Below are 21972 nucleotides of genomic sequence, written 5' to 3'. Positions count from 1 at the left end.
CCCTCAAAGGGGCTTGAGTGTTAAAGAAGAGAGGGCCGAGATGACTTGGGTGTGGCCCGGGTTAAAATACCTTTGACAGTGATATCAGAGGAACAAGAGTCCTTCCCCATGTCATTAGAGGCATGGCAGAAGTATCTCCCCGTGTCGGCTTTATCTGCCTTCAGAATGGTCAGGTGGGGCGTGTTATCCACACAGCTGATCTTATAATTTCCCCCAGAGCGAATATCTTTATGGTCTTTGGACCATGTGACTTTAATGGGGGCAGAGCCGGTCATGTGACACTCCAGCTCAATGCTGTCACCCACTGTCACCTCCTGTGGTGACAACTTCCTGTCAAAGACCGGAGGGTATCGTGGTTCTGCAGGTCCATGACAGAACGGGAGGAAGATAAGACGACAACAACAATAAATTTTTAGATCAAAATTTTCAACAGTTTGAGCATCAAACAGCTTCACACTGTCTGACAGAAGCTCTGTTAACATTAGTCACGTTAATCTGTTTTACCACACACACATCACCTCACTGTCTGTCTTGAGTCTCACTGAACTCTTATTAAAACCGAAAGCAGAGTTTCTCAACCTCTGGCTCAGGACACCTGCAGGCTGCATTCATATACAGATGAGATTAAAACTTTTCAATGTCAGATGTATTTAATGCTGTCACACAGTTTTTTTTTCATGGATCTCTTCAGTCTGCTAAAAAAAGAGCTGATTAAAATCCTTTCTTTACTATAAGAGAGTTGAGAAATTCTGCTTCAAACTAGAGAGAATAATATTTTTGTGTTTGGAGTCAGAGCCATGAAGTCTGCTACAAACCCCCCACTGACAGATATGTTGTTGATTTCCTGAACATCCTGCAGTGTTTAAATCATAATCATGAAACCAGTCAGTCACATTCTCATGCTCAACAGACCTTGTAGGGTGAGCTTGGCTCTGCAGGAGGCAGAGCCCACGCTGTTGGTAGCCACGCAAGTATACTCCCCAGAGTGCCTCATCTCGCCACGGCTGATCTGCAGCATGGCTGTGTTGTCGTCGTACAACATAGAGAACTCATCTCCCTGCTTCAGAGGCTCGCCGTCTTTCAGCCACGACACCTCGATGGGTGATGAGCCGGCGACGCGACACTCAAACCTGACCGGCTGACCCTCGGTCTGCTGCAGGCTGGTTATTTTCTTGGGGAAGGATGGTGGCGTTTTTGCCTCTGGAGAAGATTAAGACACGACAGTGAGTAGCAGGAATCTGGCTGAGAAAAGTAACCAGTGGTGAAATGAAACAAAGTACTACTTTACAACACTATAAATCATTGTTATTTCTAAAGACTTTTGTTTTCCATCTTATAACTGAAACAAGTGCTTTAGGAATAAGCTGTTTGTATTTGTGAGAGTTATTTAATTTACTTAATTTGTGTTTAAGATTCATGTGATTTATTTGCATTTTTATGAGGCATAAAAACTGTGTTGAATTTTGTAAAAATAGACACAAAATTTTCTATGACACAAACAGAAATGCAGTAGTCTGGAGAGAGGGAAAATCAGGTGTTTACCTAGAACATTGAGTTTGCAGGTGGAGGAGGCGGAACCGATCCGGTTCTCTGCCTTGCAGGTGTACTCCCCGATGTCGGCCTTGGTGGCTTTGCTGAGCTTCAGACAGGCGACACCTTTTGAGTACTCCAGTTTACAGGTGGGGCTGGACCGGACTTTGCCATCGGCCTTGAACCAGGACACCTTGATCTCAGGTGTGCCCGCCACCTGGCACTTCAGACACACAGCGTCTCCTGTGGTCACCTCCATGGGCTCCAGAGACTCGACAAAGTATGGTGGCTCTGTAGTCAAAGACACAAACGATTTAAACAAAGCAGAAAACTGTGTGAAGCCTGACATCTAGTGGTCACACTGCGTCATTATGATGTGCAGAAAACCTGCAAAATCCTCATAGCACAGAATCACAAAATTGAGCTGACTTTTTAAGAAATCTTATTTGAAAGTGTTTAAGAGAAGTTGAACTTACCAAGGATGGACACAGCTGCCTCACATGTGTCCCTTCCAGCGTCGTTGGACACTTCGCAGCTGTATTTTCCTGCCGCCTCCTTGTCATCAGTGCTGAGACACTCCAAGATGCAGGAGCTCTCAGTTGTGGTAATGTTGTACTTGTAAGAAGCAAAGATCTGTTGGCCGTCTTTGTACCAGTTTACTGTGATCTTTGGAGTTCCAGTGTACGTACACTCCAACATTAATGGTTTGCCCTTCTCAACTGAAACATCCTTCAGCTTCTTGGAGAAGGCTGCTGGCTCTGAGGGACACGATTAAACATGATGTTTCAAGTCTGTACTTGCTAGTAAAATACTTGACTCAGTAACATTAAAATTGTCTGATAGAAAGGCATTTTTAGACCATTACAGCAGTGGAATCAAGCAGATCATTGTTTATTTTACTGTAAAAGTCTTTACGCACCACAAGGTTTTTTTCACATAACCATTTTGGACACAAATATAGTTTTTCAAACTGTTGTTTTTGTCATGAGTCCTTTCACATAGAATGCAAATGTAACGCTTCAAATAAATGACACAATTATTTTTTCAAATTCAGGGTGATTTTTCTAAGCTTTCACACCGTGAATAAAGACATCAACCAATCATAGACTGACAGAGACTCAAATGATTCTGGTAGTTGGTCCTCACATCTGGTGTTAACATCTCCAAGAGGACCTCAAACTGTCCCATGATATCCTAAAATATGTCCAGAACCAGCTGTGCTGGAGCTTCAGCTCCTGTATATTCACAGGAGAGTATTCTACACTTAAGTGTTGTTTATTCATCATGGCCTCAGTATGTAAAGGCCTTTAGATTATCATTCTAATACTCTGACCACTTGGCAGTGATAAGCCCAGATCAAGGAAATGCACACTACATATGATGGGGATTATATGCGGCACTTCAGTCAGCACAAATGTAAAGATACTTGACTTGAATTTAGGGGATAATAGAGGAAAAATATACTCACCTTTGACAGTGAGATTAACTGGACAGCTTTCTTTTCCTGCATCATTAATGATCTGACAGGTATACTCTCCAGCATGAGATCTGTCTACATTGAAAAGCTCCAAAATAACTTGGTTATCCTTCAGGGAGAAATCACAGCCCCGTCCAGCCAGGATCTCCTTTGTTCCTCTGAACCACTTCAGTTTGAGGGGGGCACTGCCTCTCACCATGGCTGAGAAAGTCACGTTAGAGCCTGGCATTGCCTCCACTGGCTGTGGTGGCACCACGAAAGATGGAGGTTCTGGGTAAAGACATCAAACATGTTGGGATAAGTATACTTGAATCAGGAGTTGACTTTTTTTGCACTTCAAGAACCTGTTCACGCCCCATCTAATATATCCCACACCCGAAGGATCCACTGCCAAATGTCCTGTGCCAGACAAAACAAGACAACCTAGAGGTCCCACGTCCATGCCCATACTGGTCAGAGCTGTTTTGGTGGCACAAGGGGGAACTACACAATATTAGACAGGTCCCACAGATTCTGGATCAGATTGAGATCTGGGGAGTTTGGAGACCAGGTCAACACCTTGGGCTCTTTGATGTGTTCCTGGAGGCATTTCTGAGCAGTTTTTGTGGTGTGGTGGTCTGCAACAATGTTTAGGTGGGTGGTATGGGCCAAAGTAGATGAATCCAAAGATGAATCCATCCAGATGAATGGAGGACCCATGGTTTCCCAGCAGAACATTGGATTGTAACCAGATCAATGTTGTTCACTTCATCTGTCAGTGATTTAATGTTGTGACTGTTAAGTGTATAGATAATCCATCATAAACCTTCTTCAACATCAAACATTTCCTCATTTCAAACAGCTCTGGTTATCTGAAAAAAGAAAATGTGTAATACATTAATATTTACAGCCAAAAAGAGACTTTCTGTATTTACTGACCTTTGACAACCAAGGAGGCTGTGGTTTCACTGGATCCTGCTTTGTTGACAGCTTTACATTTATACACTCCAGAGTCAGACAGTTTCAGAGTGGGCACTTTGAGTGTGCAGTTGTTTTCACTGAATGAAATCTCATAATTTGGTCCACTCTGTATTTCCTCCCCATCATGGTACCATGAAATGGTAAAAGGTGGGGAGCCTGACACTTTGCACTCCATCTCTCCAACTTTTCCAACAACTGTGTTACAATCCTTTAACTTCCTTGAGAATGTTGGAGGTATGATCTTATCTGTTAGGGACAGAAACAAGCAGTTAGTAGTGCATCAGTACAAATACAACCGTGAATGCACTGCTATTAACAGGGCTGGGTATAAAACCTCAATGCTTTTTAAGGACAGACAAAAAGGTGTTTCACCAAAGCTCTTGTGAGACTGCTTGTGTTAAGACATCTAACAATAGAAAACTTTGGCTTTTGTAGTAAATTTTTAAAAATTGAAATCTTTGGTCTTATTTTCTGAAGGTAAGGATAAAAAAAATATATATTAACAATTGTTTTGGTATTGGTACCAAATCTTAGGTGTGTTATTGTTACTAACCTCAACATTTAAAAAAAAAATACCCAGCTCTACTCATCAAACTCAAAGTAAAGAGAAGACACCAACCTAAGACAGTGAGATTAATTTTACTCAGGTCCTTCCCGACCTGGTTCATAACCTCAAATGTATATTCTCCAGAGTCCATTTTCTCTGCAGAGAGTACGTTTAGGCTGGATATCATCCGAGAAAATGAAATTTTGTATTTCCTCCCAGACGCGAGCTCCACGCCATCCTTGAACCACTTAGGAACGAGCTCTGGGGTTCCACATACTTTGACCTCAAGTGCAGCTATATCGCCTGCCGTCACACTCAGAGCATCGGGCTTGTCTACAATCATGGCAGGTTCTGGAATCAACAGAAAAGGAGCAGAATTGTTTTAAATCAAACCTACAAGGGAAGGACACAAAAACAAAACTGCTAGAGAAAGAGAGAATTATACGGTTACAAACCTAGAACAGTCAAGTTAGCGAAACACTCCACACTCCCAGCATCGTTTCTGAGTTGGCAGGTGTATTTGCCTGCCGTGGTTGCATCAGCCTTAAAGACTTTAAGAGCGACCTGGTTGTTCTCAAAGGTGATTTTCCTGTTGTCACCGTCCCTGAGAATGTGATCCTTGTCTTGAACCCAGGACACAGTAATGGGTTCAGAGCCTTTAACAGTGGCCACAAGGGTCACCTCCTCTCCCAGTATTACTGTCATGTTTGACAGTTTCTTCACAAACGATGGTGGCTCTGAAGAGAGGAGAAAAACAGCGCAAAAGGCAAAGTCAGCAAGGTGACAAAAGTAACTTGAAAATCTAATTCTAATGATTTTCATTTGAGACCATCGCAATTTCTACTGACCTCTGAGTTTAACTGATGTCTGGCAGGTGTCACTTCCTACACTGTTTGACGCTTTGCACTCATAGTCGCCGGCGTCTGAGGGCTCAATCCCAATGATATGCAATGTGGCTGAACTGCCCTCACTCACCATCTTATACTTCCTGCTCTCCATCAAAGGTTTCTTGTCTTTGAACCAGGTGATCTGGAACGGAGCTGTACCGCTCATCTCGCAGTACAGACTCACGTCCTTACCCTTCAGCCCTTCAACAGGCTGAGGTACTTTGACAAAAGATGGGGGGTCTACAAAAAGATCGGAAACTGTTAATTACATACACGGGGGGGAAAAAAATCCATGAAGACGTCTTAAAGCTGAGATCTGTAACATTTAATTTGTTGTCACAGTGGCCAAAGGCCCACAGCTACGTTGCGAATGTTTATGCGACTGCAGCCTATATTGGGATAGTTTTGGAACTACAGCTAAGATTGCCTTGTAATTATGGCAGGTTTATGGAATGAAATGGAAAAAGATGAAATTTGTTCCAGGAGGTTGTTGGGACTACAAGTTGCTATGACAGGTGTTTGGGAATACAGCTAAGTTGGCAAAATGGTTAGTATTTGTTGGAACATCAACTAAGATGGTGGCTGCTGTAAAAGATAGTTGGAACTACAGCTAATCTTGCAAAGTTGTTGTGGAAGATTGTTGGGACTATGGATGAGGCTGCTGAGTTGTGAATATTTGAACTACAGATGGCAAAATGGATGTAGAATTTGTTGGAGCTGCAGTATTGTTGGCAGACTTGTCAGTGAAACTACAACTAACGTGGTGGAACTTTTGTGAGTGAAAAGAGTTTAGGACTACTACAGACTACTTGTGATTTTTTTTTATGGAATGGCAGCCAAAATGGCAGAGTGGTGGGAATTTTTGGAACTACAGCTACAATGGATGAATTTTTGGGATGAGATGTTGGAGTTGTCGTGGATGGCTAAGATGTGGATGTTCACTGAAACTATAGCTGAGATGGCAAAAGTGTTGTGAAAGACAAAGAGAACTACAACTTCCAGGGCAGGATAGTTGAATTACTTGGGACTCCAACAGAGGATTAGATGAGACTAAACCTACAATTAAAATGACTGAGGATGTTATGTATCTTGCAAAAACTAATAAGGTTCCAGCAAGTTAAGTGTAACACATAATGTGAAAAGAGCTGATTAAATTTTCTAAATAGCAAAATAAAGAAAGTCTCTTGAGCCAAAGTAAAGGTGCCGACCTGAGCATTTGACAATACTCCACTGGGCCATACAGACGTTATTAAATGTTACAGACACCAGCTTTAAGCAATACAACAAGACTTTAACTAAAAGCCCAACAACACACTGAATAGTCAGTGCACCAGAGAGTCAGATCAAGAATTACAATGATGATTAAGAAGTCAGTGAGAGGCTGACCTTTAACGGTAAGTGTGGTGCTGCAGCTGACACTGCCAGCATCATTCTGAGCTTCACAGGTGTAAACTCCATCATCATCAAAGCTGGTTGAGAGCAGTTCCAGGACTGCTACTGAGTCAATAAATGATGTCTTGTAGTTACCCCCATCTGTGACCTTGGTGTCATGTTTGTACCAGGTCACTTTCAGAGGAGCTGTGCCACTGACTTTGCACTCCAAGCGGAGTGATTCGCCCTGCTTCACAAACTTAGTGGCAGGGAGTTTCAGCACAAACTCAGGTGGTTCTGGAAAGCCAAAATACAGAGATGTTAGCTTCTGGAAGCATGTAGGGGTACTTTAAATAGATGGTTATGACAGGCAAGAAGTGACCACATGAGAAGAGCTGTGGAGATGAGCTGACAATGAGGTGTTAGCAACAGAGGCGGGATGGTTGTGGGAAATACAGGTGCAACACAAAGGCAACAAATAGTTCTTGATGGGAAGCTGCAGCAGAGAAAAAAATGCTTCAAATAATAACAATGAAAGTGCTGCGAAGCTGGGAAAATGAGGCAGAATCACTAGTTTTAGCCAGTGACGCAGATGTGAGATGAAGACAGACACGCAAGAGTTGCTTTAAAAGATGCTAATCCAACCTTTGACCGTCAATTCTGCACTACAACGTGCAGAGCCAGCATCATTGCTGACTTGGCAAGAGTAAACTCCACTCTGGGTGACACCCACTGAATAGAGCTCTAAGAAGCAAGACAGCCCCTCCAGTCCCGTGAAACAAGTGGGACCAGTCATGAGCTCTGTGTCATCCTTGAACCATTTGACTGTGAATGGAGGAGTTCCCTTAAATGAGCCTTTGAAGCGGACAGCCTTATTGGGTAGAGCCGCCTGGGACTCAGGCGGTGTCACAAAGCTTGGAGGTTCTGAAGAGAATGAAACGGACCAGGTTAAAGAGATACTCACCTTTGATTTAGGATTATATGATCAATCATGTTGGAGGGCACAGTCTAACCTTTGACCATGAGGGATCCACTGCATTCACAACTTCCTGCTGCATTGGTCAGTTTGCAAGAGTAGGATCCTGCGTCAGATCTTTCTAGCTGCTCAATTTCAATGGACACAGAGTTGTCCTGCTGAATGAGTTTGTGTTTTACACCACTAGAGATTTTGGTCCCGTCTTTCTTCCATTCCACACTAATGGGCAGGGAACCAGATATTTTGCAACATATCTGAACAAAGGAGCCCAAAATCTCTTGCATGTCTACCAGGGGTTTGATGAAGCTCGGGGGAATTACTTGCTCTGTCACCAAGAGAATAATGAGACAATAAATATACTTTGTTCAATCTATCAGTATGTACCACATTAATTTTATGATTTTCACACCAACCTAGTACGATCACTTTGATTTTGCAGGTGCAGCTACTGATGTGGTTTGCCACCTCAAAGACATACTCTCCTTCGTCCTCTCTCTGAGCAGCCTGAATCTTCAGGCTGCTGATGTTGTTCTCAAAGCTCAGCTTATGCTGCCTGATGGACTGAAGCTCCCTGCCATCTTTCATCCATTTCACTTTGAGCTCAGGGGAGCCTGTTACCTTACAGTCCAGATTGACTGGATCTCCAACTGTAACCTTTATCACCTCAGGTTTCTCTGAGATCTGAGGAGGCTCTAAAATGCAAAACAAAGTCAGAAATTCAGAAAGTGACCAGGTTTGAACCATGGAAAGATTTAATAGTCACAATTAGTTAAGTACAGGTATACCTTGCACTGTGAGGGTGGCAAAGCACTTATCCTGCCCAGCCTCATTTACCACCTGGCAGGTGTATTTCCCGCTGTGTGTTGCCTCACAGGCAGGAATCCTAAGAGTGGCCACGTTGTTCTCAAATGTTCTCTCAATCTTTGGATCCTCCAAAATCCAGTTCTCATCTTTTTGCCATTGCACGGAGAGAGTGGGAGAGCCCACCACAATACACTGAAACACTGCCATTTTACCCAGAACAGTGGCAGTGTCCTCAATTCTCTTAGTAAATGTTGGTGGCTCTATTAAAGAAAACCAATGAAATGTTAATGTAAATGGTCAATTATTGCCTCAAAAGAAAAGAAAAAAATGTGTATCTGTAATTCTGATTTGACCAACCTTTGAGGTTTAGTGTAGTTTTACATGTACAGCTTCCCACTTCATTAGCAACAGTACACTGATATTCACCAGCATCTACAGCATCACATTTGTGCACCTCTAGACCCACAGTGCCATTCATCTGGATGAAGCCATGTTTAGCACTGGGTTTGATCTCCTTTGCATCTTTGTGCCATGTTATCTCAAATGGACCTGTCCCAGCAACCTGACACTCAAAAGAAGCACTGGAGCCCTTCACAACATCAGCTGGAGACAGCTCTCTAATAAATGATGGTGGTTCTGAGATGAGAGAAAACAAACTGTCACCTACTTGATTCTCAGTTCATTCTTTTCTATACATTTTTTGTCACTGACTCAGATGCTATCAGCATTTTCTGTACATGTGGAGGCAATCCTTCCTATAGAAACGTTGCTTGCTGGTTTGAGACAGAATGTGAAATGTTTAAGGTCAATTAAACAATCTTTTAGGTCAGCTAGTTTGTGGAAGATACACTTGTTTTAAATGCTGGTCCTCAGTATGAAATTATCTTTTCAATTTTGGAACCTTCTCAAATCAATGGCAAAACAGTTCTGTCAAGCAGAATGAAATACAATCTAGGGAGGGTAGCCTCTTGGAAAACAACTGCTGATAATCCTGTATCTGCACAACTGCTGCACAATGTGCATCATGATTTCTGACACAACTAACCTTTAACCTTGAGCTCCATGCTGCAGCTCTCACTGCCAGCCTCATTGCGAGCCTCGCAGTAGTAAATTCCACTGTCTTTGGTATCAGCACCACAGACTTCCAAAGTGGCCACAGAGTTAACAAAAGTCATCTTGTACCGATCGCTGGGGCTGATCTCAGTGCCTTCCCTGAACCAGTAGATATCTATCTCAGGTGTGCCAGTCACCTGGCATTCAAAGACTTTACTCTGACCAGGACGGACCACAGACACACGGTCTGGAGTCCGTGTGAACTTGGGAGGCTCTAAGGAATAAAATAAAAAGACAGATGGAATCATCAGACAGACGATGAGGGAAAAATGTTGATCTCTATAAAACTGACAGTGTGTAAGTCTCCATCCAAACGTTGCTTAAATTTTAGGCAAGTCATTGTGTGTTTCCAGAACTTCCCCTGCTGTCATCATTTTTCTTGTGCTAACTGCAAGTGTTCTGGGCCCTTGATGATGAGTACAGTGAGACACTGAGAAGTACTATGCAGTCACTTCAAACACCAAAGTTTTGAATGAAATAAGTTTTAAATGCATGCTTTTATCAGAAAGTCGGGGGCCGGGGTGATGCCAAAGGAGCGAAACAAATTCAAATTCTGAATTCAAATTGCACTCAACAGATGGATGGAGACAAACTTATTAACTCAGTTTCAAATAAAGACTGATAACCTTTGACGAAGAGTGTTGCCTGGCATGAAGTGGAACCAACATCATTCTGTATTTCGCAGACATAGTCTCCAGAATCTGAGGTTTTGGCAAAGAAGAGCTCCAATGAGCTTGAGGTGTTGTCTTTGATCACAGAACAGTCGGCACTGGATACAATCTCTTTCTTGTTTTTGAACCATTTGATGGTCAGTGGTGGCGTGCCAGAAACCAATACGTTAAACTGAACCTTTGAGCCAGGCAAAACATTAATGGATTCAGGCTTTTCAAGAATGCATGGTGGCTCTGGAAGAGAAAAACAAATCAATGCTTGTGAAAGCTGCACATATGGGAAAGGTCTGGTTTGTTTGTGTAGCCATACTTTGATTATACCAAAAACAAACCTTTCACAAACAAGGTCCCAGAGCACTGGACCGTTCCCGCTTTGTTTTTGGCAATGCATGTATAGCTGCCGCTATCTTTACTGTCAAGATTAGAGATTTCCAGAAAAGCAACATTCTCAAAGAATGTGCATTTGTGTTTCTCATCAGTCTGGATCTCTTTCTTATCCTTATACCACTGAATGGTTATTGGCAGGGAGCCAGATACAAGACATTCCAGATGAGCAAAAGATCCTTTGATACCCTCTATTTCCTTCAGTTTTCTTGTAAAAGACGGTGGAATGATTTGATCTAACATTGGCAGAAGAAAAAAAGAGGTGAGAAGCAATGTTCAAAGTTAAATGAAATTAAACCAAACAAATTCTATGGTATTGAGAACTAACCAAGAATGGTGAGCGTGGCCTCGCAAGAACTTTGACCGACATCATTTGAAACCTCAAAGGTATATTCACCACCATCACTTTTCTCAGTTTTAATGATCTTGAGCACAGAGCTGGTGTCTGTGCTCTGTACTTTATATCTCTGGCCTGAGGTCAGCTCCTTGCCAGCCTTCAGCCATCTGGCCTTCAGGGGTTTTGTGCCTGAGAACCTGGCCTCCAGTGTGGCTGGATCCCCCTGAGTCACACTAATAGACTTGGCCTCCTCTGTAACCTTAGCTGGCTCTGAGATATCAAACAAAACAGTCAGCAAAGAATATGAAACATAATGCCCTACAATACAGAGACAAACCAAGAACTGAAGTCAGAAACACAATGAAGATTCTAAAGATGCATTTGGTCCTTATCAACTGGCAGGGAGCCAGATGCAAAAGGTCATAAAATTATCATGTGAAAAACAGTTACTGTCAATCAGTGGACAATGGTAAATCCATCACTTGAAGGGGACTAATAAATAATTCCCTGCCAGATATAAAGGACGCCACATATTACATCTGCCGTTTGTTCTTGTTAGCAGCCTGGACTACATGTCGGCTTTATGACATGTTAATTAGATGGAGAGAAATGGTTGAATTGAGTATTTTTACCAACCTTTGACTGTCAATACAGCAGAGCAAGTCTGGCTCCCGGCCTGATTCTGTGCTTGGCAAGAGTATTTGCCGCCATGTTTGCTCTGTAAGTTGGTGATGTGCAGCAAAGCAGTCTTGTTCTCATATGTAATCTGAATGTTTTCAGCCTCTTTGAGCTCATGGTTTTCTTTAAGCCAGGACACAGTCATAGGCTCTGAGCCCTTCAAAGTGCACGTCAATGAAACCTCGCTACCCACCAACGAACTGAGGTTCTCCAGCTTTCGCACAAATGACGGTGGATCTACAAGGAAAAAATTCAGATAAATTGTTACTTGTGTCTCTGTGAAATTAGCCTTACAAATCTCGTCCTGCAAGTTCAGCCTCTGCTACAAAATTCAATTCAATTTCATATAGTGAATGCTCGAAAGTCCTTAACCAAGTAAGGAACTTACATTATGCATTGTTCATTTATATAAAATGACTCTGAATAAGCAGATGTATTTCTTTGCTCAAACTGATCAAGACACTGACACATTGACACACACTGACATAAGACACTTTGTTGGAGTGTAAGCAATTGTCTGTTGAGGGTTGTCAGTCCAGAATGAGGAAATAGCACCTTATATGGTAGCTTTAGGTTGTTATATAAATATAAGTAGAAGTTGAAAATGCAGGTTTTTGAAATGGAAACAGAAAAGCTAATATAAATCCATAGCATCTAAACCAACCTTTTAGTGTTACTTGACAATCACAGGAGGCCCTCCCCACTTCATTCTCAACAGTACACTGGTACAAACCAACGTCTCCTGCCTCTACTGCCAGAATCTGCAGGGCTACCAGGTCATCTTTAACAGTGAGCCTGTGTCTCTTGTCATTCCTAATCAGCTTTGTGTTCTTATAAAATGACACAGTGAAAGGGGCAGAACCAGAGACTTGGCCTTCCAGTATCATCTCAGAACCTTTCACCACATCTTTGGGCTCCAAGCTACGCACAAACAATGGTGGTTCTAGAAGAAAACAACAGGCATGTGAGTGCTTTACACTGGATCACAGAGGTATAACACACATGACAATGCCAACAAGTCACTGGAGTTTTATTGGGAAGTTGAAGACGTTTTTTTCCTGAACTTAATGTTACTGACTTTTATCGACAGACAAGACATTCTCAGTGTTTACCCTATCGAGAGGCCATGTTCCATTTTAATCATTGTCTCACCAGGTGTTCTCAGCTGTGACCTGGTCCACCAGGGGGATGTGGCATCTCGACAAGATAAATGCTGATCATTTGAACTCAAGAAAAGCAACATGTCTTCAAAGTCACAATAAAAGTCTTAATTCACTGAGTATGTGAATTCACCGAGCAAAGGTAATCACTGAAAATGTCAGGAAAAGCAGATAAAGTTCCAGTGTGAGAAGTATCTGGAAACCTAGATTAAACCAACCTTTTACTGTAACAGTGCTGCTGCAGCGGTCACTACCAGCCTCACTGGATGCCACACAAACATAATCTCCACTATCCTCTACTGTACAACTGACCATTTCCAGGGATGCCACTAAGTCAGTCACAGCCATTGTGTATTTAGGACTGGAGCTGATCTCCATCTCATCTTTGAACCACCTGAAACTGATAACAGGGCTGCCTGTCACTTTGCACTCCAGCCTGGCGGAGTCGCCGCTGGTGATGAGCTTGGTTGCCTCAAGTTTCCTCACAAACATGGGAGGTTCTGAGAGAAGAGGTTAACATTCATTAGCAGATGGAACACATTATGTTAGTATCAAAAGAGATATTGATGTCACTCAAGAATCTCAAGACACACACAATACTGAAGAGAGGCACCTTTCACAAAGAGCACTGTGGTGCAATCCACCTTCCCAGCATCGTTGGATACTTGGCATGTGTATTTAGCAGAATCACTGGGTTTCACAGAGTGAAGCTCCAAAGAGCTCGAAGAGGCATCTTTCTTTATGAAACATGTGCTTCCAGTTACAATCTCTTTTTCCTCTCTGAACCACTTAACAGCCAAAGGAGCTGTGCCAGTGAAGGCTGCTTTGAAGGAAACGGTGGTTCCTGGTATAACATCTTGGTTGTCTGGTTTCACGGTGAACACTGGGGGCTCTGGAGGCCATTGACAAAACAAAATTTGCATTGCAAATTAGCATGAAATCATTCAAGGATTGCAGTAAACAAACAGAAGCACAACATAAGCCAAGCATTGATAACCTTTGACATAGAGTGTGCCGCTGGTTTCTTTAAAGCCAGCTGAATTGGTGGCTCTGCATTTGTAAACTCCAGAATCAGCCTTTTCCAGCCGAATAATTCTCAGTGTAGCAGAGTTGTCCTTGAAATCAGGCTGGAATTTGGATCCAGAAATGATCTCCTGGTCATCTTTGAACCAAACTATGGTCATAGGTTGGGACCCAGACACCTTACAATCCATGGAGATGTCATTATCAATGTTACCATCAACTCTTTTCAGGGACTTGGTGAAAGTTGGAGGCATTATCCGATCTGGTTGTTGAAGAAAAAAAATCGCATTGCATTATCAAAGTTTCATATTGTTTTGTGAAAAAAATTGCTACGCTAAAATTGTCTCTACTCACACTATTGCAAGTTTTAAGACCTTAGTTTAATGTATGTCCCAAAACATAAAAATACAGTGTGTAGAAGGTTGTTTCTTTGCATTTATAAACATAATCAACAACTACAGATTTTGAAAGTAAGTAATTGTTAGTAGTTAAGATTTGTCATATTTCAATTATTTGTAAAAGAGCAAAAACGTTATAAAATGTTAAGGGAGCAGGAACTGGGAGCTAACCTAGGACAGTGACTGAGCATGTGCACTGGTCTTTCCCAACTTTATTCGACACCTCTATCTTGTACTCTGAAGTATCTCCTCTCTCTGCTGTAAGAATCTTCATGGTGGCAATATTGTCCTTCAGAGTCATCTTATATTTACGGCCACTGATCATCTCCTTCCCATCTTTGAACCACTTCACTTTGAGTTCTGGGCTTCCAGAAAGTGTGCACTCCAGTGTGGCTGAATCCCCTGCAGTCACACTAATGGACTCTGCAGGTTCTATGATTCTGGCAGGCTCTGGGATAAAACAAACCCATCAGTTATTAAAATATAAGAATTTAGATATGAGAACCTATAGCAACACAACTCCAAAAGTATCTCTGCGTCCAAGATGTCATCTGACCTTGCACAGTCAAGGTGGCTTCACATTTTTGTTGCCCAGCCTCGTTCTCAGCTTGGCACGAATATTTGCCACCATGGCTGATGGCCACTGTTGTTATCAACAAGCTAGCAACGTTGCTCTCAAACACCGTCTTGATATTTGCATCATCATCTCTTAGTATTTCCGAGTCTTTCATCCATTTAACAGTGATGGGGGCCGAGCCCTTGATGGTTCCCTGTAGTTTTACTGTATTTCCCAACACTGCTGTAGCACTCTCAACCCTCTTTGTGAAAGTTGGTGGCTCTACAAAAGCACATTATGAGTTAAAACTGAGTAGAGTGCAAAAGATTAAACTTCAATTCAAGGGGTTTATTAAATGCAGGTTTACTAACCTTTAAGTTTAGCTAAAGCCTTAGTGGTGACTTTCCCAACATCATTGGATATAACACACTGATAATCTCCAACATCTGCACTTTCAAAGGTCTGGATCTCCAGCCTTGACAAGGAATCTTGGGAGATTATTTTATATTTCTTATCACTGGTGATAGCTTTCTTATTCTTTAACCAGCTGATTTCAAAAGGAGCTGTTCCTGTGATCTCGCACTCCATCTGAGCTGGTGTTCCCTTCACTGCCTCTACTGTCTGCAGCTCTTTTCTGATGGATGGTGGCTCTGGGTGTCAAAAGTAAAGTGTATGCAGTTATTATCAAAAGTTTTCTGAACTGAACAGTTAGTGTAAAGTAAATGCAAGATTTGACAAACCTTTAACAGCTACAAGGGTGTTGCAGCTCTCGCTGCCAGCATTATTTGACACCTCACAGGTGTAACTCCCACTGTCTGTGACCAGAAGGTCCATTATCTCCAAAGTGGCAACTCCAGTCTTAAAAGAGATTTTATATTTTTCTCCATCACTAAGCTCTCTCTCATTCCAGAACCAGTGGATGCGAAGTTCGGGCGATCCTTTAACAGTGCACTGTAAGCGTGCAGCTATTCCCTGTTTCCACGTAATCTTAGGTTCCATTTTCTTGACAAAGGTAGGGGGCTCTGAAAGGAATGTTTAGTTCAAAACATTCAAAAAGATTTTCAAGAGACACAGTCATAAAACAAAATAACCAAGACAGAGGAACCCGAAAAAGAGATGCAAAAGAAAAGGCAAGAAGACAGCAGTGCATAGTGTTAGCATCAGCTTGCAGTTGGCTGAAAACAGTTGTCAGCAATAACCCACCAGCTCATTTCAAGGGATTTACGTTTTCATCAAAGGTAACGGAAAGATCATCTTTAAGATCTTACCTTGAACTGTTACCACAGCCTCACAGGATGAGCTCCCAGCCTCATTAGTGGCTGTGCACACATATTTCCCAGAGTCCTTCAGTTTGGACTTGGGTATCTCAAGAACAGCCACCTTGTCCTCAAAGGACAGTTTACACTCCATGCTCTGGTGGACTTTTTTGCCATCCCTGGTCCAGGTGATGGTCACACCAGTGTCCTCATCCACCTGGCACTCCAGCCTCAGCGGGTCATTGACAGCAGCTGATGCTGGCTCAATGGTCTTAACAAAGCTGGGCTTGTTGATAACCTTGAGTTCTGTGGTAAAGGTAGCAGTGCCGACACTGTTGGAGGCCTTGCACAGGTACACGCCCTGATCAGTCAGCTCAAGACTTTTAATATGAAGGGAATACTTGTTCTTTTCACATTTCATGACATAGTTCCCTTCGGAGGAGATGGCTATGTTGTCCTTGTGCCAGACAACTTCCATGGGTGAGGATCCAGTAAGGGAGCACTGGAACACAGCTTGTTTGCCCACATATAAAGTCATTGGGTCTGGTTTTGATACAAATACCGGTGGGTACATTTCTATGGAGAGCAGGTAGAACATAAAAAAAGTTGAGCAAATTGTAAAAGTGAAAAATACAACAACATCAAAACCTGTGCGATCCCAACTTGTTGATCAATGTAGGTTTAAACATGAGAAAACCTGATCCTCAACATCATTACATCTTCCCAAACGTGACACCAGATCCAGTTTTTAAACAAATCATCACTTCCACATTGCATCAAAATGACTCAGGGTAAAACACATTGAAAATGTGTATATAATTCTCTCTCTCTCAAACACACACAAAAGTAAAGCGAACATTTAAAAAAGGTCCCACAGGGGTCTTACCGGTAACAATGAGCGAGGCAGTACAGCTGTCTGTGCCATGCTGGTTTGAAGCTTTGCAGGTGTATTCACCACTGTCGGCTTTGACTGGGTTCAGGAGCTCCAGAGAGGAACTGGTGTAGCGGCTGAGGATCCGATACTTCTCACTCTGTCTGATCTCAATGCCAGACTTGTACCATTTGAAGGTCACACTCGGAGCATCCTCGATCTCACATTCGAACTTGGCGTGGCTGCCAACGTTTATCTCCAGAGGTGTGATTTTCTGCCTAAAGACAGGTGGCACTGAGGCACACACAGACAAATTAAAGGGTAAATGTTATTAATGGAATCTATTAAACTGGTAAAATGACAACAACTGACAGGTCAGGAAGAGAAATGGTGGAATGTACAACAATGGTGGAAGGCAAGTCAGGAGTGACTGTGGAGGAGAAAAATAGCAAGAACATTAGCCCCATGGTTTCACAAAAAGCTGCCTGAAAGAAGATGCTATCACTGTACGTGATGCTCATGGGGCTAGGGTTCCAGCTAAAGGGAGGAGAAACAAAGGGTTTGTGACAGATAAAGCAATGTCAAGTTGAAGCCCTGAAAGCATGCAGAGAGACACTGCAGATATGAAGAGAATGAACCTCAGGGAATGTGACAGACCATGGGTTTAAAACAAAGGAATCTGTTGCCACCGACATGCCAAAGTGACTATGGAAAGACCATGAGAGTTGCCTAAAGGCCAGGACCATGACAACCATTACAGCAAGATGCTTATCTACCTTAGCCTTAAGCTAAACTTGCATGGCTGAGACGGTTCTGGTCTTTAGGCAGCTACTGACCAAATGATATGGAACAAACAAGACATGGTGAGTTAGTACCATCCAGTGCCCTGCTAGGGGTGAAATGAATATAGAGACCAAAAAGTGACAAATGTATCATTTTATGTGAGGACAAAGGTTTTGAATGAACCAGCTTATGTGAATTAGTTGTTCTCAGAGAAAATGGATGAATGAGTGGATGAATGATACACAGATTTTTTTTCCTGTTGTCAAACCTCTTGAGACCACAGTGAGTCTTGAAGATGTTGTAGTCCTGCCGGCTTCATTCTCAGCCTCACAAACATACTCTCCTTGATGCCTCTCCTTGACAACTTTGTTGATAACCAGTGTGTATGTGTCATGGTCTTTGGAACACTTGAACTCTTTGCCAGATTTCACCAACTGTCCATTGAAAAACCAGTTTACTTTTGTAACATATTTAATGGTGGTGCTAAAAGTTACCTTACTATCTTCTTCAATAGATAAGTCTTCGAGGAAGGTAACTATTACAGGGCATTCTCTCTGTTCTGGCCTGGACACTGTGATCTCCTCTTTGAAGATCTCCTCCCTGAGCTCCTTCTGGATGCTGATATCCACTGTCTGTTCGGTGGGGACAGGGGTGGGGGGCAGGGCAGTGGTAACAATAGCTGCTCCTACATCTTTTTCTGTGCTTTTCAGTGTCACCGACCTCATCTCCTGCTTTGACACCTGCACTGACTGCTCAAAAGCCATGTGAGCTTCAGTGGAAATTTTGATCTGGGATGAGATGGACTGTTCCATCTTTGCTGCTTTGGATTCCTGCACCACAACCTGTTGCTCAGCTGCCGTGCATTCAACTGCCATTTTAGACTCTGTCTTGAGTGCAGCAGCCTGAGATTTAACAGCAGTAATATCTACTGTACTCTCTGCCACGCTAACTGTCTCTACCATGGATGACAGCATTTGCTTAGTGCGGGCTGAGGTGACCTGTGCCCTCTGAGGTTTGTCTAGCTGCATAGTGCCAGGCTGTTCTGAAGTAAGAACATGGGTCTCCTGGTACACTATGGAATGGAGAGCAGCCTGGAGTTCAGTCCTGAGGTCAGCTGTTTGAGGGTATTTACCCTCAAAAGCAAGGGTGATCTCCATGGGGGCACCTGTTGTTGTGATAAGGTATGTGAACATGGACCGTTTGGGCTCTCTTTGAACCTTGACTTCCTGTACTTCTACAGGCTGTAATCTGCCCACAACATCAGCCAGTAACACTGGCTGATCACTGGCTACAGCTGTCTGTAGGGCATCTCTGAGCTGACGCCGTATATTCAGACTGGATGGTTTAGGGATCTGAATCACAAACGTCATCTCTTTGGGAAGAGCTGTGCTGTCTTTTGATTCTGATGCTATAAGGGACAGTTTTGGCTGTGTAGTGACAACAACTTTAGTGGACTCAGACTTGGTGATCTCCTGAGAAATTTCACCTGTCAGCACTTGCTTCTCATCCATCACTATCGACTGCCTGACTGACTGGCCCTCCTGGATCTGAACAGCAAAGTCCTGTTCTGCTGCCTCTAGAAGAACACTACTTTCAGTGGAGATCTCCTTCTCCTCAATCTGAATAGGCTCAGTGGGAACTTTTGGCTCTAAAGCCATTTGGCAGGTAAATTTATCCACAGCTTTAACACTCTCTGTGTGACCCTCCTCTAAGGCATAACTATCTGCCACACTGGTGACATGCATCACGTTCCAGCGATCCTCCTTCTGCACCAAAGCCCGCTGCTGCTTAACGTCAGTGGTAACTGGCGTCTCTTTTGGCAGCTGCATAGGCTGGTAGGAGAGCTGGAGGATGTTTTGAGGCCTGGGCTCAGTTCGAAGTTGAGACTGAACTCCAGTCACAGACAAATCCAGCTCTGTGTGATAATCTGCCATGAGCTCCCTTCGCTCTTCTGATGTGGCTGCATGGCTCCTTGTCTTTTCTTGTTTCTGTGCTGCCACTTGCTGGTCAGGCTTCTCAATAATGAGAATACCCTCTTTTGGTAATGCTTCCACAGGTTGGGTTGACTGAAGATGCAACGGAGTAGGGGCCTCTTTCTGGGGTTGAATTGTCATGGTGCTAGCCTTAGCCTCAAACTCAGATGCATCCTCACAAACTACTGTCCTCTGCTCATCCTGGCTAACAGTGTGCAGCAGAGTGGGACTCTTTCTGGTTCCTGCCTGCTCTGGTGCTGGTTTCTCACATGTGAAGCTCCTTTCAGATGGAAGGAGGTCCTGGTCTGTGATAACCTGCAGGTGTAACAACTGCTCCCCTTCCACCTGTAACTGAATGGACATGGCACTGTCCATACTTGGCAGCTGCTGAGTAGGCTCAGCCTGTAGCGTTTGCTTCTCTTCAGCTGTTAGAGCAGCCTTCATCATTTTATCCTTAGAGAGATGGGCTGTCTCCTCAGTGGGCTTCTCCATGGAGATCTCACTCTCCTTGGAAAGAGTCTGTTTAGACTCACTGACCGAGGCCAAAACAGGACGGTGCTGTTCTTTCCTAATGGAGGACTTTACAGCAGAATCTGCTGTTGCTAGTTCAGTTGTGTGACCCTCTGCAAGCACCCGTTTCTCTGTAGACTGGGCCGAGTATAAAATCTTAACACCTTCTTTAACCTTGTAACCCTTCTCCTCCTGTGGTTTAGGGATGTCTTGAGATTGCTCTTTCAGGATGGACAATTGTGACTCAACTTGATGCCCACTGACGAGATGTTTAGGCTCTGAAGTGGGCCTGACTGTAGCAGACTTCCTGTCAGCCAGACGCTCTGTGCTAACAGTAGAGAGTGTGGTGAGCTCCTCAGCAACAGCTGACATCACCTTTGACTTCTTTTCTCTAGCTGCCTGAAGCTCAACGACCTCAGGGCTTTGAATGCGATCACAGTGCTGCTCCGTGAAGTCTTGACTCTCTTCAACAGACGACGTAAATGCTGCCAAATGAAGCTGTTTTGCAGGAACAGCTGAAACCTGAGGTGGGTGGGTAGGAACCACAGACACCCTCTCTTCTATCTCATGAGACTGAAGCACTGCTGCCTGGTGGGTCAGCTGCTCACGATGAATAGTTGCAGCGGAGATATCTAGTTCTCTCAGGGAGCTCACTTGCTCACTGGGAATTATCTGCCGGTCTTCAGTGCCGATGGTGTAAACCATCTGATCTGACCTAGCTCTGTCCTGGCCCGGGAGGCTGACCTGGTACAAGCGAGACTCTGTTGCCTGTTCTGTCATTGAAACCTTATAGCCTTTCTTCTGAACCAATGTCAACTGCTCCTGTTTGTGAGAAACAGAGACTGATTCTCTGAACACAACAAGCTCAGCACTACAAGATGCCTCCCCAAACTGGTTGGATGCCTTACATGTATACAATCCACTGTCTTCCTGTTTGACACTCTTAATATTGATGAAGCCAGATCCGTCTGGGTTGGCTAAAATGATACAGTTTCTACTGGGCTGGATCTGGAAAGCACCCTTGAACCACTTCAAATCAGGCATTGGATCACCACTGACTTTGTAATTAAAATGAACCTCTCCTCCCTCTGAGCACCTCACAGGCTGGATCTGAACTGTGAAAGTAGGAGGCTGACCTGTGACCTTAAACATCTTCTCAACCCATTTCTCTGCCTGACTAACATCAGGTTTTTTCACTTCAAGGTACGTGGTGCATGTTGTCTGGCCAAATCTGTTGGTGGCAGTGCAAGAGTACTCGCCCTCATACTCAGTTGTGACCCTGGTGATTACTAGTGTGTACTCCTCCCTCTCCTCTATCAGCTTATATATAGAGGAGCTCTTAATGACTTTTCCATTGTGAGACCACTGAACAGTCGGTTTTGGAAAACCGGACACTTTGACTGTAAACCTAGCTGTTTCCCCACTGGATTACAGCTGCTGGGGAGAGCTGGCTGAGGAAAACTGGCTTTTCTTTTTTCTTCTCCAAAGTGGAAGAGTAACGTTTGGACTCTGGCTTGAGTTCAAGTGTTTTTGTTTTCTGTGGTAATTGGACACCAGTGTAGTAGGTTTCCTCTTGTTCTTCAACAGTGGTGATGGTGGTGCTACAACGCTCTGTCAGGAAATATTGAGCAAGACTGGTAACAGTATCCACAACAAGAAAGCTATGATATTAACAATTCATTCATAAAAGCAAATATTAGGGCTGTT

General features: G+C 43.4%; 1 protein-coding gene across 1 annotated transcript in view; it reads right to left on the bottom strand.

Moving 5' to 3' along the window:
* LOC108874713 (titin-like) overlaps nt 1-21972 on the bottom strand; it is a 203254-nt gene that overhangs the window by 135955 nt on the left and 45327 nt on the right. The window contains 32 exon segments of the mRNA XM_051073998.1: nt 71-358; nt 913-1200; nt 1543-1821; nt 2007-2288; nt 2999-3277; nt 3926-4213; nt 4587-4865; nt 4970-5251; nt 5363-5641; nt 6788-7069; nt 7418-7696; nt 7786-8073; nt 8162-8440; nt 8534-8812; nt 8910-9188; nt 9598-9879; nt 10292-10570; nt 10669-10956; nt 11049-11327; nt 11694-11972; nt 12400-12678; nt 13114-13395; nt 13509-13787; nt 13893-14180; nt 14488-14766; nt 14873-15154; nt 15244-15522; nt 15613-15894; nt 16141-16704; nt 17015-17293; nt 18051-21693; nt 21695-21876. Coding sequence (XP_050929955.1) covers nt 71-358; nt 913-1200; nt 1543-1821; nt 2007-2288; nt 2999-3277; nt 3926-4213; nt 4587-4865; nt 4970-5251; nt 5363-5641; nt 6788-7069; nt 7418-7696; nt 7786-8073; nt 8162-8440; nt 8534-8812; nt 8910-9188; nt 9598-9879; nt 10292-10570; nt 10669-10956; nt 11049-11327; nt 11694-11972; nt 12400-12678; nt 13114-13395; nt 13509-13787; nt 13893-14180; nt 14488-14766; nt 14873-15154; nt 15244-15522; nt 15613-15894; nt 16141-16704; nt 17015-17293; nt 18051-21693; nt 21695-21876 — 12555 coding nt within the window.

This window comes from Lates calcarifer, linkage group LG1 (genome assembly GCF_001640805.2).
Source record: "Lates calcarifer isolate ASB-BC8 linkage group LG1, TLL_Latcal_v3, whole genome shotgun sequence".
NCBI classification, from domain to species: domain Eukaryota; kingdom Metazoa; phylum Chordata; class Actinopteri; family Centropomidae; genus Lates; species Lates calcarifer.
The sequence above is the reverse complement of the archived record's forward strand: the minus strand, read 5'-3'. Positions and strand labels throughout refer to the sequence as shown.